We start from the raw sequence: 16,889 nt of genomic DNA, 5'->3' as shown, positions 1-16,889 counted from the left end.
TTCCCTTCTTTAACTAACTATACTAAACCACTAAGAAAATCAAGCTAGGGTACTTTCTTCGGAAGGAATTATTTACGGCCCCATCCGACGATCCTTCTAAGCAGCATGGCGACTGTAGACCCTAGCCTTTGAATTTCGGGGTCCTTTCAAAGGTCGATGTATTTCAAGAGTATTCCTCTCTGTCTTCACGGAATCAGAATCTGTGTACACATCGCCTGGGTCGTATAGATCAACATAGCCCCTCTATTTATATGTATATATGGCGAAATTATTGCCCTCACTATCTTCAAAGTATTGAAAGAGTCCCTTGTCACCTTCTGCAATGACATCGCTCGCTTTCTTACCGCCGTGCCTTTCAATCATCTTTTATCTCGGTCAAATCAGATTTCCTCAACACCAGCATATGCGGAAGAATCACTAACCTCAATGGCAGCGGACATGTCCTCTACATAGAGGTACAATTTGGTACCCTGAGTAGTAGCAAGTTCATCAACTCGACGGAGAGCACCACCGATCGGAAACACTCCGCCGGGTACTTCAAAGGTCAGTAGCTTGTTAGCCGGCAAGCCGAGCGTCGAAGGCGCGAAGGTCCAGTTGAAGACGGCTTTATAAAACGCGGATCCTGCGAAGTGCCTGGTTAGGGTTCGGTTTGGGAAGGTTGAACAAGATGTGGCCGGATGCTTACCACGAGCCACATCCTTGGCGGGAATCTCGAGCCCTACTGGTGTTCCTGCTGGAGGGATAGCCATTGCTTCCGTTGGTCTTTAGGAACGGCTTGGCTAAACACGTTTCTAGGTTTGGATGTGCAAAGCGAAAATGAAGTCCCTTGGTTTTGGGAGAGTCGTGAGCCGTTCGACCTGGGTATTTATATCTTCCGCTGGCTTGTGATATTGCATATTGAGACAGAATTAATAATGTGGAAAGCCTATGTAGAGGTCTGAGGTTCCGGTATCAGAGGCCTGATCCTATCAATGCTTTTCGTACAAGTGAGCCGTTCCCTCTTTTGCTCGCCGGCGATCCGCCGGCGATCCGTGCTTCGTAATGGTATGACTTTTTGGACAAGGATATTGATATTTCTGATAGACTTCATTGGTGTTGAGAGGTAGGCTCATCATTTAGGACTGGCCCACTGGACTGATGTTTTCAGTCGGAGTTTCTCTTCGGGTCTCTTTTATCCGATGACTAACCAGCGATGTAGTCATGATTGAACTAGTCTCAAGGAAGCATTGCTGGGTACCTTTTAGTGCAAGGCTAGACCCTAAAGGGCCTCCGAGTTCCAGATTATAAATGGATGGGTCTGTTGAGTAGTGCTTCTGGCGGGTCGGCTATATGACAATCTTGTATTCCTGATTCCCACTTTGGGAAACGCCTGCAGGGGGACTGTACGAGAGCTAAGAAGAGTTTACGGCTTTTGGCATAGGATGTACCGTTTAGTGAGGACTTTTGTAGAATATTATACATTATTCCTGAATATACAGTGCTAAATGGTTGTTGAAAGGCATTTGCAAGTTGCTCCATGGTCCACAATAGTATCCTTGCCTCAGCAATACGTGATGTACTCTGTACTGTACCTTCATATACTAAGAGTGGCGTGCACCAAGACCATGGGCATCTCTTACACCCACAAACCTCACACCCAAGGCCCCCACATATCTCGACAAGGTATCTCAACCTCGTTCGAAGGATCCGGAGCAAAAGACACCTCAGTGAGCACGCCCTTACCCAGTCTCTCGACCGCTGGAGGCCCATCCAACTTATCAATCTGCTCCTTCATCCACCTCACCCTCTGCACATACGCTATATCCATCTTCTCCAGCGGCACCGTAACAAGCTGCATCCCCTCAAGCCCCTGACTCTGCACCGCATCCCGTAACAGCTTCTTCCTCCAACCCTCCTCCTCCACCTCCTCGTCACTAAACACACTCCCCTCCCCCAAAGCCACCCTTATGCCCGCAGCCCACATCCGTCTCCACCTCCCCGACCGCAAAATATGATGCATAGCAACCTGATCCCCCTCCTCGGGCCTCTCCAAACCCGCCGCATAAGGACCCGTATCCAACCGTTCAAATCCAGGATAACTCTTACAAACCCAGTCCGGCAAACAGTACGTGAAATAGTCAATTCTCGTCGCCACATCAAAAAACGGTAAGTCTTTCTCCGGCTCCAAAAACGCATCCATGCTCCGCCCGAACAATTCCCCGTAGATCATTATCTGGAAGGCGGCGCGGTCGGCCTCCGTGTCGATTGTGTAGGGTTCCGACACGCCACCGTCCCAGAAGTCGGGCGTGGCGTACCATTGTTTTCCGGCCATTTTGTCGATTTTGTCGGAGAGGGGGTTGATGGTGGTGAAGCGGGATAAGTGGGTGGTACGGATTGTGGAGAGAGTTAGGCCCGCATGGTTGAGGCAGAAGGTGTAGAGAGTGTCGATTCCGCCTTGGAGGGCGCGGCGGAGTTCGTGGGTGCGGGTTTCGTTGCCCAGGGCCCAGTCGCTAGCTTGTCTGGCTGTGAGGGCGATGAGGAAGTGGGGGTGCGGGGAGAAGAAGGTGGGTGCGGAGGCTGCTGCCAAGCGGAGGATGGTGTTGGGGTGTGCGGTATATAGGCAGTCGCGCAGTCTACGACATGATGCTGCTGCGTTGGTGAAGGTTTCGATGTTGTCGATGTAGAGGGGGAGGAGACAGAGGACTTCGTTTGGGAGGACATCGAGACTCATGGTTTGGTGGGGAGAGGATGATATCGTCTTGAGATGGATGTAAGAATGTCAAGATTACGGTTCAAGTGGCTTTTAAAAGAAGTGAGGATCCACCCACTAGCATGGGTCATTGCGAAGCCAATAATGGGCAGCCTTTGGCTGACTCCCGGGCTGACGGTTTATCGTGCTTATGTGCTGCCTAACTAGAACTTTCTGCTTCCACTGTTAGGTTTAGAAGTACTCAATTCTCGCTGACTCGGCGGCGTTATATCCTTCAAGGGAGGATTTGTGGGCCATCAGATGCCGAGGCCGGGAACGTAGATAGAAGGGGACTTGGCCACTCCCACTCCAGGTGGCTATAGCCGACATGCATGGGCCTGGTATTGGTAATTGAACAACCAAATGAAGCACACCTTCACCGTCATAAGCAGGAGTGACTTACTAGACCAAACCCCTTGCAAGTTAAACAACGATCCCGCGCTCACGTAACCTGGCCGTGCATGTTAGGCACAATTGTAAGCCGGAATTGCTTTACGACCACTATCATTCTATATACCCTGCTTCCCTCATCTGCTCTTTAAGAGTAAAATGCATGCGTTTCGATCCAAAGGTCCATGTCGATGAAACCTGTAATCTCATTAGGTAAAAAGCCGATGAATATCCCTAGGCCATAGGGGTCGGAATATTAAATCCGGATCAAATATAATAACGTGCCTTCGGCTTACCAAATACGTTCTCAGGTAGACATTTCGGTTCCAGTCAGTCTGTCGCTACTCTGATGTCCTGAAAATACATAATATGAAAAAGAGCCAAAAATATAGGATTAATAGGTTAACAAGTAAAGACTCCAGGGCTTCGAAGAAGGCAGAGTATATATGTCGGTACCAAGACCAACAAGAAAAGGAAAAGGACACGTTAAGAAAAGCCGAGAAAGCTGAAGAGATAAGGAAGTAAGAGGAAGACGCAAACGAGTACCGCTAAATAACAGACCTCGTCTTAGGGTATGGGTTTTGGAGATAAAAAGGTTGAGATGGTTTCCCGGAACTTCATAGGAGTGGCTGTTCCAATAACTCAGCTCTATAGTGTACCAAACTCCGATAGAGAATCCAGTATTCGACGCGTCCGCCTCATGATAAGCAACAGGAAAGTCTGGGAAAGTCCCCACCCTCTTGCGACTACAGTTCCGCCGAGCTCCACACTGTGACATTTGCGGAGCCACTGTTCTATCAGATGCAGCTATCACGGCGGCGTCACTTCCTTATTCCCTACCAGGGTACGCTTGACACGGACTATCTAAGTCTGATGGTTCTGTGTAGCCTCAGGAGACCAGTTAAGGTAATTTTACAGACACGAACCCAATTATAAAGATTACGTGGACCTAGTTTGTCAGTATCTAGAATAGAATCGCCAAGGCCACTACTTAATTTGTTCTCTATTAGGAGTAATCAACTACTGCAAAGGAAACTGCTTTTGTGACCTTAGACCATGTAGATTGAAACATACTTTGGACATCATAGCCACTAAAACTCATCGCCATGTGTCAATTTGTACGTTTACACGCATCATATAGTTCAGAGTGGGTCTCCCCTCAAGCCCTCTATATGCTCCATCGACAATGGTATCTTATGATAAGGCTTGAATACTTAGCAGCAAACGACCGAGTGCAAGTGCCTCTTGTTCAAGGAAGGCTGCCTTAGATAGTGGGGTGATTGTCTAACCTGAAAATCAAAATATAAAGATCTCTTGGATTCTGCTCCTTTACACATCAATGAAGGGGCCAAATCTCAAGACAACGATGGATATAGCAGAAACACACGCAGTAAATAACGCTCTTACTATGACTACAGTACGACCTGCTACAAAATATAATATAAACAGGAAGAAATGGGAAAGACGGGGAGAAAACTACACTTAAAATCGAGGAACAGTAGTAGTAGTAATAATTTAAAGAAAGATTAATAAAACTAGCTCGTTTATGTTTCCAATAGACGTGTCATTTAGGCACATGCTTTAGTAGCATGGGCGAGAAAACCACCACGTTAGCCTTAGTCCGACATGTCTGGGTAGTATATAAGCTCCATTGCAGCAAGCCCCACTGTTGTGCACGCTAAACCTACAGCAATGCGGTGAAGACCAGCAGGCTAGAGAAAGAGACTCTACGTTGTACGCCGCTTGGTCCCTCTCGCCGCTTCAACCTACACTGATGGCGACCCGTGAACTTCGGGTAAATGCAGCATAGAGCTGATATGGCGTATGGATTGACTGGAATCTTTGTGTAAAATTGGTTAACAAGTGATGGTCGTATTGTTTGCTATTTACATCATATTACAAAGGAAAAGTATCCTCAAATTCCAGCATAAGCTTATACTGTATCATACAGTCAATCTAATAGAGCTGCGACCAAGACTGCCGCTGTTCCGGTGGAGTAACTGTAGGTTTACTATATGATGTACTTAAAGTCTTCGTATCATAGTCTATATGTTGTGTCTTCTTAGCTAGCCAAGTTTGATTAAATTATAATAACTCTATTTCTCTACCTAACCAGCCGTACTGGGAAGTTCGGTTGGCTCGGACGGTATAGGAATACCAAGAATAGGTCTTGTGCATGTCCAGTAGGAGGCATAACCAGCATTAATCCAGTGGACCCAGACACTAACATGGAGGTATAGTCAATATTTAAGTTAGCTTGCTAAGCTTGTTTGAGTAGCGATGTCAACGACAATGTTCTCTCAGTGAGTAGTGAGAAGTTCCCTCCAATTAACGTTTCCCTTCCGGTCCCTCAGAGGCTCTGTAATTTGGATAGCTATAATAATATATTTGATATTAAAGGTAGTACGTCTAATAATGATGTATGTATCCGTGACCCTATGCGCCAACTCGTAAGTTATAAAGAAAGAGAAAGGACCTAGTTCGAGACCACCCCGTGTTCTACTTCTTTTCACCTTAACTGGCCCCTTACACAATTAACAAACGCAACTCTAGTAACACTTGCCTCAGAATCGTATCTTATATACACTTTATTTTCAAGATGTATATTACCCAGGCGTTGCTCCCTGTCCTTGCAGCCCTTCCCACTACTCTCGCTCTGCACGCTGACCTAGTATGTGAACAAAAGACTGCTTGCATAGGACTTATTTCTTAATTGCTAAAACATCAACAGGCACTACTCTATGCCGGTGATTATGTGCAACGAATCGATTCCTCTTATAATACAGCATGTGTCCCTTTTAATTAGTAAGTACTACCTTGAGTTGGACTAACTTGCTTTTACTGGACTAATATGATATGTCTTATTTAGTCCTGATCCAGCGGAATTCATAAGCGTGAATCCTCGGCGCCTGGTTGGGGCCGACATATTCTGCGATCTCTACAAGTATGTGGTGAATACCTGAACTAAATAATATTCTGGTGCTAATAGGCCTGACTATAGCAATCCTTGGTGCCGTGGAGGGCCAGTTTACTCCGATGTTCGTGGCAAAAATCAGCTCGATGGAGACGATATCGTAGCCGTAAAATGCTTTGCACGGCCAATTGACATGTGATTGGCTTTTCCACCCTCCTAAAAGCGGTACACTTTTACTTTAGGAAAGTTATAATTTTTTTTGATTGATTGTGCGTGTTTATGTGCTTTAGTAGGGACTAGGTCTCAGTATGGGGTATTTTTTTCCTATACTGGAATTCAAATGCAGAGGCCTTGTACTTTTATTAAGCAACCTTTCGTGCAAGTACATGAGAACTTAAATAGGTATAAGCCTGCGGGCTCTCCGACATAGATATCTTGAGGTACCATTATCAGTAATATGTTCTCTTAGCTCTCTGAGCGCAGCTCGTATAGCAACGCTCAGGATCTGTTTCTTTAAGGTCTTTTCAGAGACTAGTATTGCGAATAGCGATTAGATAGTATGGTCATCAGCACGCAACACCAACCTGGCCAAACGTATCAATTATTCATTCCAAGGCGCTTTGACTATCCAAGTCAGCAATTATCTTACACTCAACCTTACGGAACTCAGTATGGCTTGAACGGTCGTCTTCCTCGCGCATGTTCATACTGATTATTTTACTTATAACACACTGTGTACGTGGCCAGAGACAAAAATATGTTCTGGGTACTAACCAGCCAGACCGTATGCTTCTCGTGCCCTACAGTTACCCACGCAGCTTGACATTTCTTACTGTGAATATTTTCTCCGACATTGCGGAACGCCATATTATAGACAAACCGGTCAGATCTACAGGAACCCGTTCTGCCTAGTAATCTAGCCTAGAAAATAGGGCTCCAAATATGATGCAAAATAACTCTAAATTCTCAATTTAATACACTTGAAGGCTTTTAAATATGTAGTATAGGCCGACAGTCGGTGTCATATAGATTCCGTACAATAAACAATTATATAGTTCTGATCTTAGGATGAATTTTTCGGTAGAAGGTAGGTGGCTGATGTTGCCGGGCGAGCGCCCGGTGCTCGGAGCAAACTTACACAGAACAAGCGGTAATTTTGCTTGACAGGATATTTATCATTTTGGTTGCAGGCATGCCTAGAAGAAAACTCGCTTTCCTGTTACACAACGGTATCCGCACATAATCCAATTAAGTCGGAAACAGCATGCTACATGGAACTACCCACACGGATCGCCATGTATCTAGACCAGGAATATACACCGGCAGTTTTACAGATCTACCTCAATCCAAAGAAAGCCAAAACTTTCCCATTTATACACGGATACCCAAAAGTATATAATGAATTTTACGTGACTGAGACCCCTGGCATGACTACCAAGTCTCTTTTATAAGCAGAATTGATGTCGAAGGAACGGCAGGGTGCAGTAAACCACTACGATTGGTATAGGTTCGTTACTATATAATATAACTAAATACTAAATTATACATGACTAATTTAGGAATTACGAATGGTGTTTTCCCATTCGATTAGGGACTCTCATCAACTTGTGGGTTCCACGGGAGCACAGACAGGCTCATGTATGCCGAACGTTATAATCAGTTGTTGCAGTCATAGTACGGTTGCGGTCAACTTAAAGCTAGACAGCAGCCGTAAGTATCCGCTGGGGTTCTAGAAGCTAGGTGGACCGGTCCGCAAACTGAAGAAAGCGCTAAGCTTTATTTGACACCATATAGATCTGTATATGTATGTACTACAGCATTTCTCAAAAGTCATGACATAAGATGAACTGTAATTGAATGCATCCATTCCAACACATTGCTGCTCTTCTTCTACTGAGTCTATTCTGTCAAATGGAGGATATGTTAATATCTAAATAAGAGTCCACGCGTCATAGAAGATTAGAGTGTGATCCACAGGGCCGAAAATGAATAGAGTGGTCACGGTGTGACCTCTGGGTGTATTCAGAAGCTTAACCGCTGCGTTATCAGCAAAGGTCTAGGAGATGTACTGCACTCACATAAATAAGCTCATTTAGGATTCAGGCAGGCAGAGCGTTTAGGTGAATTAGCGATAAGCTGGCTCTGGATAGTATCAAGAATAATCATGTTCATAATAAGAATGAGCTCCATGTAAAGCTCCAAGAATAGATTTAGACCTTCGGACCACCAATCCCACATATGAGCATCTATACCAGCTCTATCAAAATATGTGTGCCCTTCCCACTTTCTGAAGAAGGTTATTTTATTGTCGTCCTATTCTTTCCGTCAAACAATGAATTTGCAAGCCATAAGTCGAGGCCTCGTCACTAGACAACCGCAAAGGCCACAATGTAAATTTCAAAGCGAACTCTGTATGTGTATTGCCCTCTGCCTATCACTTGTTGCTTGATTCACAGCTAGCAATGGGAAATGAAATCCTGTGTTGATAATAGTCAGGACTCAATAGATCAATCCTACCTTCTCTACATGATGAAATCCTTTTTGACTATATGCGCAGCTATCTTTAGCCGTGCAGTCGCTGCTCGGCCGATTGTGTAGGCCGAAAGTATATGCTACACAATTTGGTAAGATAGCCCTTGAATGGCTTTATTTCTATTTCATCCAAGGCTCTAACTAGCCTTTCTTAAAAGGGAGATGATAGTCAATGCCATAAGCGTTGCTCATCCGAGAGTGACTGTGGAGGTCGATGTTGGTCTTGTTCTGGTGGGAGTGACCTGGTACACTGTACACTGTCTACCTCATTTTTCTTTTTCATCATACTAAATACCTTCGTAAATAAATATGCAGTAAGAAGGCTTATGCGTGTAATATGTGATTTCCCTCCTGGGTCTAAGACTCTAGATGTCCGTATTCCAACAAGCTGAAAGTTATCGACAACTATTAAAAGGGGAGTTTAAAGACCCAAGCCCTAATATAGTAACAATGAAGGATTCGAGAGTAGAGCAGAAAGCCCCAAAACAAATTCTGTGAATGGATTCTCCCATGATCCCTTGATGTTTTACGCTTGGTATGGTCAAATATGTCTTGGTATGAGCTCTCCTCTCAATTGTTGGTCTCCCATACAGATACAGCAATGTATATGTAGAGACTATATTCGCATAGTAATAGGCGCCTGTGTCTGTATTCAGCTTAGCATATTCAAATTGTAGCTGGTAGTACATATCCATCCATGGCCCTTCCTTTTGAGGGAGCTACCAACAAGAGAAGAGCACTAAAATAGCCTGTCCGCGAAGGTAGAGCCCAGAACTTCGTTTTACAGACGGAATTGGTCAAGTTGAGAAATAGTCCTCCAGTAGTATGTCGAGCTGATGCCCCCACCTACAACATGGCCACCCTTTTGAATAGTGCTGCATTACTATGGTGGGCTTAGCAACATTTATATCCCTTGATATATGATTGCATTTAGTATGGTAACAAATTCAAAGCGCCTCAGACTCCTCACTAACAATGCGGCCACCAATCTGATTTGGGCACCGCATTGAACTCAGCAAAATGTTGTGATATCTCACTTCGTCGTAGTTGCAAGTAAAGAAACCGGTGCTCTCCAATACTATTCGTAGGGATTAATAATTGGAGTATGTTTAAGATACTTAACTATTCCAAATTGTATACATTATTAATAGAGCTGGGGTAGTTCTTTTCTTTCCTTCCCCACAACACGCTTGTCAATTCGCTGTCCCTCTGTTTCCTGGGAATTTTTTTTAGCTCTTTTAATAACTGGAATACTAGCCTGTGGTATTCCAACTGCATATCGAGGCATACGAATAGGAGAAGGAAACCACAGGATGATACACAACATTAGGACGATCACCATGTGCCAACTGATATGTGTTGAGTGGCAATAGGCGTCTACTGTTTCAAGCTAAGTCAAGTTCTATTTATTTTGTTCCTATTGCTTTCCTGTTATACTATCAAGCTTTCTAAGCACTACTGATATATGGAAAAATGGGAACACGACACGAGATGCTAAGACCGCAGATCGGAAGCAAGGGGGCATTTGGCACTCCCCAGTGTTGTCACTACCATAACGCCGGTCCACATATAAGCTTGCAACACGTAAGTCTAGATTCCTCAGGGTAAACTTCCAAGATGAAGGCTTCACTCTGGGCCAACTTTCTAGGGGTGAATCTACCTTCAAACATCCTGGACAAGGAAGCAGAATTCCCAACATCATGCCAAGCCTTTCAGCCCGACACGAAGACTGACAACACATTCCTCGAGTTCACCGAATACATCCCCGCCGGCACAAACCTTAGTTTGCCATTCAATGATGCAAGTTGTGCACGTCCATCCCAGTTCATCTCGGTAGACCTCTGCCGCATCGCCTTGCTCTTAGAGACATCCAACCGATCGGTCGTTAGCACGGAGGTGTGGCTCCCCCGCAATTGGTCCGGAAGGTTCTTAGGTACTGGGAACGGTGGTATCGACGGTTGTACGTTGTCTCTGGGTCTAGTATCTCATATATATCACATAAAGGCGTGACATTGAACCAATATTGACTAGGCATCAAATACGAGGATCTGGAGTACGGTGCCGTGAATGGATTCGCCGTTGTCGGGTCGAACAACGGACACAATGGGACGGCGGGTGATTCATTTTACCAGAATGCAGAGGTCCTCAGAGACTTCGCATGGAGGGCGCACGTGACTCCCAGTCCTTATAGTGCTCCTGTTGGCTGACCGTTAGCAGGTTGCATCTCAGCGTAGTGGCAGGCAAGGAAGCGACTCGGTTGTTCTATGGACGGCCCCATACAAAGTCGTATTTCAGTGGATGTTCCTTCGGAGGACGCCAGGGTGTCTTTTCGGCGGAGAGGTTCCCGGGCGATTTCGACGGGATTATTGCGGGCGCGCCGGCAGTGGATTTCAACAATCTTGTTTCTTGGAGGGCGGGCTTTTTCCCTACTACGGGTTCTACTGGTTCTATTGGTTTCATTGAACCGTACGTATGGAAGGGCCTCATTCACGCGGAGGTGTTGAAGCAATGTGATATGCTAGATGGTGTTGGTGATGGTATTATTGAGGATCCTAGGCTATGCAACTTTTCCCCAGAAGCAGTGATGTGTACGAAAGAGAGGGTCAATAACTGTCTAAATCCTGATCAGGCCGAGGTGGTGCGAAAGGTGTTCAGTCCAATGTACGGAGAAGACGGACGGACGGTCTTCCCAGCAATGCAGCCAGGAAGCGAGTTAGAAGCTGCAGAAAATCTTTATACGGGGAAGCCATTTAGCTATTCCAAGGTACGCAATCCTAATCGCTCAAAATATAAGACTCTGCTTACGCCAAGCAAGGACTGGTTCAAGTATGTCGTCTATGACCCATCGTGGAACCCTGCCAACTTCGATATCCACGACGCAAAGGTCGCAGATTCTCTAAACCCTGAGAATATCAAGACATGGCCGGATAGCCTTTCCCAGTATGCGCAGCGAGGGGGGAAGATGATCGTGTTCCATGGACAGCAGGACGGCAAGATTACTAGCTTCAACACGGAGCGATTCTACAACCATCTCTCCCAAGGCATGGGGACGTCTCCTTCCGAGCTTGACGACTTCTTCCGCTTCTTTCGAATCCCAGGTATGTCTCACTGTGGCTCAGGCCCCGGCGCATGGGCATTTGGGCAGGGCGGGAAGTTTGAGGTTGCTCGCGCACCATTTAGACCAAGTGAGAATATCTTGGCTGCGTTGGTCGCTTGGGTGGAACTTGGGCTTGCGCCAGACACGGTCCGGGGGACTAAATATGTGAATGATAGTCTGGAGCTCGGTGTCGGTTTCCGACGTGACCATTGCAGGTGAGTGATTGTGAGGTCAGGTTAGCACTACGCTCTGACATTGATGTATCGATAGGTATCCACTACGGAGTTCTTATACAAGAGGTGATCAATGGAGGTGTGTCTCTAGTGAACCACTCAAGAAGCAATAGCGAATGGTGATAATAAGTGTAAATACGCACCAAGTGACGTGTGAGTGGGGGGCTTAACGAACACGATCTGTGGTCAGATCTACATGAATCACTGGGTTTGCAAGATTAAGCTACACATTCCCGTCAGGTCCATCGGCACTGCCATTGATGTCTGCGGAATAGAATAGTCTCACGAATATGTAGAGGGCGTAGACTTGGTCTATCGCTAGTTTTCATCACAAAACCTTTGCTTTGGTTTCAAGAATGTTCGTATCTTACTCGGTACTGCTATCGAAAAAAATATCTAATCTAAACCCTTTGGCATGGCCCACCAATTTAGCTCTTATGTAATCTTTTTGCGGTACTGCAGCAAAACAGTTTTTAAGATTCAGATAGAGAGACCACAGGAGCCCCTGTAGTGATCCTTTGGGGATGCAGACTGCTAGGTAAATAGTAGATAGTAACGTGATATTCTATAGAATATTCACAACTTTTGTTGCCATATGAAGAACCAGAGATAGAAAGGTACTATATATAGACAATATGTTAAAACATCTAGATTCCCTCGCCGACCGTTCGGGACTAAATAAACCTGATGAAGACACCTCACTAGACAGTCTTTTCAGGCCAGATAGGCTCTGGAATCGCAGGGCCGTGATATTTAAGGGCCGGAATCGAGAAGCCATAAGCCTCCGTCTGGCCATCACGGTACTGGTGATCCACTTCCACACAAATACAAACATCCAAACTCCCATCATTGCCCTTTCCATGTTCCTCGGACGCAGCCTGATGCTTCTTTCCAGCGTTAGCCTCTCCGAAATGAAGAGGCCGACGACCACGTCTGGCAAAGAATTGTCGCAGAGATAGTTTACTAATACCTTCATAGCGGCCCTCGTTGTTTGGGGAGTTCTCAGTGATGATGCTGTAGTTACGACGGGGCATCGCAACGGTTGTTCCCTCAGGTCTCTTATTGGTGGGATCCGGTCTGAACAACTGGAAGAGAACTTCTTCTGTGTCAGGATTCAAAAGTCGTAACTTGTCACTTTGCGCGATCAGTTTCGCCATTGCCTCGGGGGGCGGTGCGTTTACAATCGCTGATGATATAATGTTATTGATAAATCGGAAGTCTTCTTCGATATCGGGTTTATGGCCTCCGTGGGATGTGAAGAATCTTCCTACGGCGGCTAGATGGACGTCGCCGCTAAGAATCGTGGCACGTACTGAATGGGCAGCGCACATGGACTGGATTCGTTCTATCAGATACCGTCGCTCATTCTGGTGCGCATGAGACGTGTAATGGTCGTTGAGATCATCTAACAGCTCGATAGAACCGTCGAATTTGTTGACGGCATTTTTACCTAGTGGTAAACTGCATCTTAACGTACATATACCTTGCTTCTGAGGCAAAGGCCAAAGGCTTACCGATGTTTAGCTTCTCGCTCAAGCGCTGGAACGAACGACCAACAGTTCCTTCGAAGACGTTCTCAATCCATGTAAGTGGCTAGCAAACTGTCAAAATCCTCGTTTTTCACTTGAGGCATTTTACCGAATAACCTACTGGGTAAGCAAGCGGTACTCCAAAAAGCAAAACCAGGTGCTTGATCGGGCGATCGGAGCGTTTCGCCGCATCCAGCTCTGTATTCACTCTCTCAAACAACAAGTCATACGTCTCACGGTAGTTTGTTTGCTTTTGAGTCCTCTATTTCATTTGCGGGGTTAGAAGCAATGGACCACAACTAGGGAACAGGTAAGCATGGAATTTCTTGCCTCTGTTCGAGCATCAACGCCTAGAAACGCCATCCTCGCCCCCAGTCTGGTAAAGATGCTACTTGAGTGAGCATTAATGTACGGCTGCGACATCCGATTAACATGGTGGCCTATTGGGATGACGGGGCATCAAGCGTCATGTAACGCACTCCAGGCTCCGACCCAAGAACGTAGTGTGGATCAGGTATGCTATCCGCTTTATAGGCGTCATGGAAAATAAGGTCAGGCTTGCTTGGGGGAAGGTGATGCTGAAAAAGCAAATAGTATTTATGAGCAAGGGCACCGATTGCTTGGAAGACCTGGTCGCCGGTGTCAGCAAGTAGAGATACAACTATAGGTATGTGCCACCCACAGAACATTCCATAGTCTCCTTTGCATAAGAGCCAAAACCATCGATGATCTGTAAATAATGCAACGTTAGGTTTCATTCTATTGAGCTGCCTGCGAGCACTACACACGTCATGGTCATCCCATATATTCAAGGATGGTATCTGAGACAGAGCATAAGCGAAGGGTTTTGTGCTGTACCTAAAGATAAAAAGACGCCGGGTCAGTTGACATAGAACCATAGGCTTCGTAGAATAGTATATACCAGCGAATGTAGTTATCCAGGTACCAATCATCGCATTCTTGCTGGAGCTGCTCCGTGCATTGATACTGGAGGCGCTCTTGGGGATCTGTGATGTCAGTCCATTCGACAAGAGGGCCTCTGCACGGAAATCTGTCAGCAAGGGTCGGAAATGAAGATGAGACTTGAGATCTTACGCGGTATATACTTCATCACTATAGATCTGATCACCTCCGCCGATCCTGAAATTTGCCAGTTAGTTCTGCCAATCACATATGCCGGTAGGTTTCCGTAGAGAAAACGTCCTCACATCACATGGAAGCCGGTTTTAGCCTGTTTTCTCAGAACATCTTTCCACAGCGAAAGATGATTGAAGTCTCCTTCCTCCGCTCCGTCACACCAGCCGTTACAAGAATAGAACATAACGCGCATGGATTCGTTGTAAGAGGGTATGATAAAGGAACTCGGCAAACCTCTATCTCGGTGGAGGAAGGATCCACCGGTGACCATGTACTCCCATTTGGTGTCAGTGGACTCCATTTTCAGGTCAATATCAAATCTCCAGAAGTTGACTCTTGAGTCGCCGTACAGCAAGTATCCGTTGATAAGGGTATGAGACTCTGCTGGCGTGGAATGATGGCCATCGTCACCCTTGAGAACGGCTTGACGTAGGAGCAGAGTCGGCCCTAATCGTGGTAAATCGCCATCTTGCTTCGACACTACCAAGACACTCCCATACCAGCGATCATTATCCATATAGCGATAGTTCAGCAAGGGGCCACACACTATCACCTTGTTGTTTGGGCTTTCGCCCAAGCGTGCATTCCTCAGGCTCAACTGGTACGATGAAAGTTCTGACTTTTCAGACCACTTCTCGTCAGGGCGACTTCGGTTCAGGCACTCAGCTACGCGATTAGGAGAACTCCCATCATATTGAGTGGGGGTAACAACTATATCTTGCATGACGGAGTCACCTGGGTGTCCGTACGTCTTCTGCGGGAGGTCCATTGATCGATTTACGTGCTGGCACAGTCTCGTTCTGCTGGATCTACGAGAGATACAATCTAGTCTTATACGAGTTTCTGAATCTTGCCGCCTGATGTTGACTTGTAGTTGAACAACCCTGTAAACGGAAACATGGGGTACACCTCGTAGAAGGCAGTATCCATACTCAGTCATTACTGTATGGGCTTGACCAGACTTGTCTCAATAAAATTGCTGCCTAGGGCCACCGGGATATTCTCATAAGAGGAGCTTTAAGAAGTTAGCTAACTAGTCTGTTATACTCAACAACTCTTGGATGGACTCGCGACCCACACCGCAAGCTCACGAACCATTACCCTCATAGAGCAGCGGCACAATCCAGTCCAGCAGTTGATGGGCATTCTCACACATATACAGGTCCACGGGAACACTCAAAATACAGACAAATTGGTATTTCAAACCCTCAATCGTGGGGCTACAGTAAATCTAGCACTATTTAGATATGCCTGGTCGGATAAGCCGAATATTCATACTTCGATGCAAATCGAGCTACTGTATTGGGAATTAGAGTGCGCTAGCAGCATTAGGGTTTTAAATATTAGGTTGAACCGGAGCGGGTTCATTCAGATTTTGTCTTTTAAGTTACTACTTGTTATGATTTCGTTCCCCTTCTTTTTCTTTTTCACTTTTAGTAGCCACCTAACCAAAGCGGCCCAGGCCCTGTGGATTTAGGCATTGCGGACCATTGATAAATGTGTTACGGCCGGGTTTCGTCCAAGAGCTTCGGCAACCAATTAGGTGACTTGGGTAGGGCGAATATGACCTGAATGAACCCCAGAATCCACTGGTATCCAACAACGATGAATCCACAATGGTAGCTCCAGTGCAAAGGGCCAGCCTATCATGTATGTCTACTCGATAGCAAGTAGAGGACGGACGAGATGATCTGACCGAGTGCTAAAGATAAAATCTATAGTAATGATCGTAGATGTAGGTCTCTAAGGAAATGTGGGATTAATCACGACAAATGAAGCTAACTACATGAAGTCTTGTCCAGATAGAGGCGCAGCTGGGATGGTCTAGCCATTGTAGTGGGTGAGTGGGTCGGATATAGATTATGAGCTAATCCTTCTAGCTAGGCAACAGGCCGTAAAGCTAGGGCGTAGAGGTAGGACGCGGGACACACAGCCCAGTGCCCTTTTTTAGCATGGCCATATGGCGAAGGACCTATCACACAAAGTAGAATGAATATGGGGTAAAACGTGGCCAGAACTAACCCCAAACGAGAATAGACAGTTGGAAAAAGCCCTACAGCTGCCTCCCATTCACAGCTACACAACATTTCCATATCGAGAGAATCCGGCCACTTAACTGGTATACTAGACATAATAACAGCCGGGCATCCCATTACCCAACTGATCTTGTTGGTATCCCGATTGACCCCGCCTTTTACCTTTCATGGAAGATTTCTGGGTTGCCAAGCGGCTTGTGTGGGTGTATAATAAAGGTAAGTCGGAGGAGGCCATTCGTTTACTTAAGCGACACACTCCCGTCTGCACAGCCATTGATGCCTCAGGGATATCA

At 46.0% G+C, this 16,889-nt stretch overlaps 5 protein-coding genes across 5 annotated transcripts; 2 read left to right on the top strand and 3 right to left on the bottom strand.

The window, feature by feature from the left end:
* Positions 1-114: 114 nt before the first annotated feature.
* On the bottom strand, positions 115-1,274 carry BDW43DRAFT_260509 (uncharacterized protein). Its single transcript, XM_032040213.1, has one exon. The coding sequence runs from the start codon at positions 747-749 to the stop codon at positions 381-383; it is 369 nt and encodes a 122-aa protein (XP_031905907.1). The 5' UTR covers positions 750-1,274; the 3' UTR covers positions 115-380.
* A 56-nt stretch (positions 1,275-1,330) lies between these two features.
* On the bottom strand, positions 1,331-2,727 carry BDW43DRAFT_319318 (uncharacterized protein). The gene has a single exon (XM_032048893.1). It carries the CDS (start codon positions 2,708-2,710, stop codon positions 1,631-1,633), a length of 1,080 nt encoding a protein of 359 aa, XP_031905906.1. The 5' UTR covers positions 2,711-2,727; the 3' UTR covers positions 1,331-1,630.
* Positions 2,728-5,717: 2,990 nt separating this feature from the next.
* On the top strand, positions 5,718-6,231 carry BDW43DRAFT_305953 (uncharacterized protein; the record flags this gene model as incomplete). Its single annotated transcript, XM_032045910.1, has 4 exons — positions 5,718-5,789; positions 5,850-5,923; positions 5,988-6,062; positions 6,120-6,231. 4 exons carry the CDS (start codon positions 5,718-5,720, stop codon positions 6,229-6,231), a joined length of 333 nt encoding a protein of 110 aa, XP_031905905.1.
* A 3,950-nt stretch (positions 6,232-10,181) lies between these two features.
* BDW43DRAFT_296420 (Tannase/feruloyl esterase) lies at positions 10,182-12,007 on the top strand (the record flags this gene model as incomplete). The annotated part of the gene is made up of 5 exons (XM_032044212.1): positions 10,182-10,524; positions 10,596-10,731; positions 10,782-11,328; positions 11,380-11,876; positions 11,932-12,007. The coding sequence occupies 5 exons, from the start codon at positions 10,182-10,184 to the stop codon at positions 12,005-12,007; spliced, it is 1,599 nt and encodes a 532-aa protein (XP_031905904.1).
* Positions 12,008-12,595: 588 nt separating this feature from the next.
* On the bottom strand, positions 12,596-15,329 carry BDW43DRAFT_305951 (uncharacterized protein; the record flags this gene model as incomplete). Its single annotated transcript, XM_032045909.1, has 9 exons — positions 12,596-13,344; positions 13,409-13,487; positions 13,545-13,685; positions 13,903-14,052; positions 14,106-14,153; positions 14,212-14,281; positions 14,346-14,462; positions 14,519-14,563; positions 14,632-15,329. 9 exons carry the CDS (start codon positions 15,327-15,329, stop codon positions 12,596-12,598), a joined length of 2,097 nt encoding a protein of 698 aa, XP_031905903.1.
* Positions 15,330-16,889: the final 1,560 nt, after the last annotated feature.

This window comes from Aspergillus alliaceus (assembly GCF_009176365.1).
Source record: "Aspergillus alliaceus strain CBS 536.65 unplaced genomic scaffold BDW43scaffold_2, whole genome shotgun sequence".
NCBI classification, from domain to species: Eukaryota; Fungi; Ascomycota; class Eurotiomycetes; order Eurotiales; family Aspergillaceae; genus Aspergillus; species Aspergillus alliaceus.
This window is presented reverse-complemented; position numbering and strand designations above follow the sequence as displayed.

Excerpts from the sequence above, each read along its gene's own strand:
- BDW43DRAFT_260509 (XM_032040213.1), bottom strand. The coding sequence starts at position 749 with ATGGCTATCCCTCCAGCAGGAACACCAGTAGGGCTCGAGATTCCCGCC.
- BDW43DRAFT_319318 (XM_032048893.1), bottom strand. The coding sequence starts at position 2,710 with ATGAGTCTCGATGTCCTCCCAAACGAAGTCCTCTGTCTCCTCCCCCTC.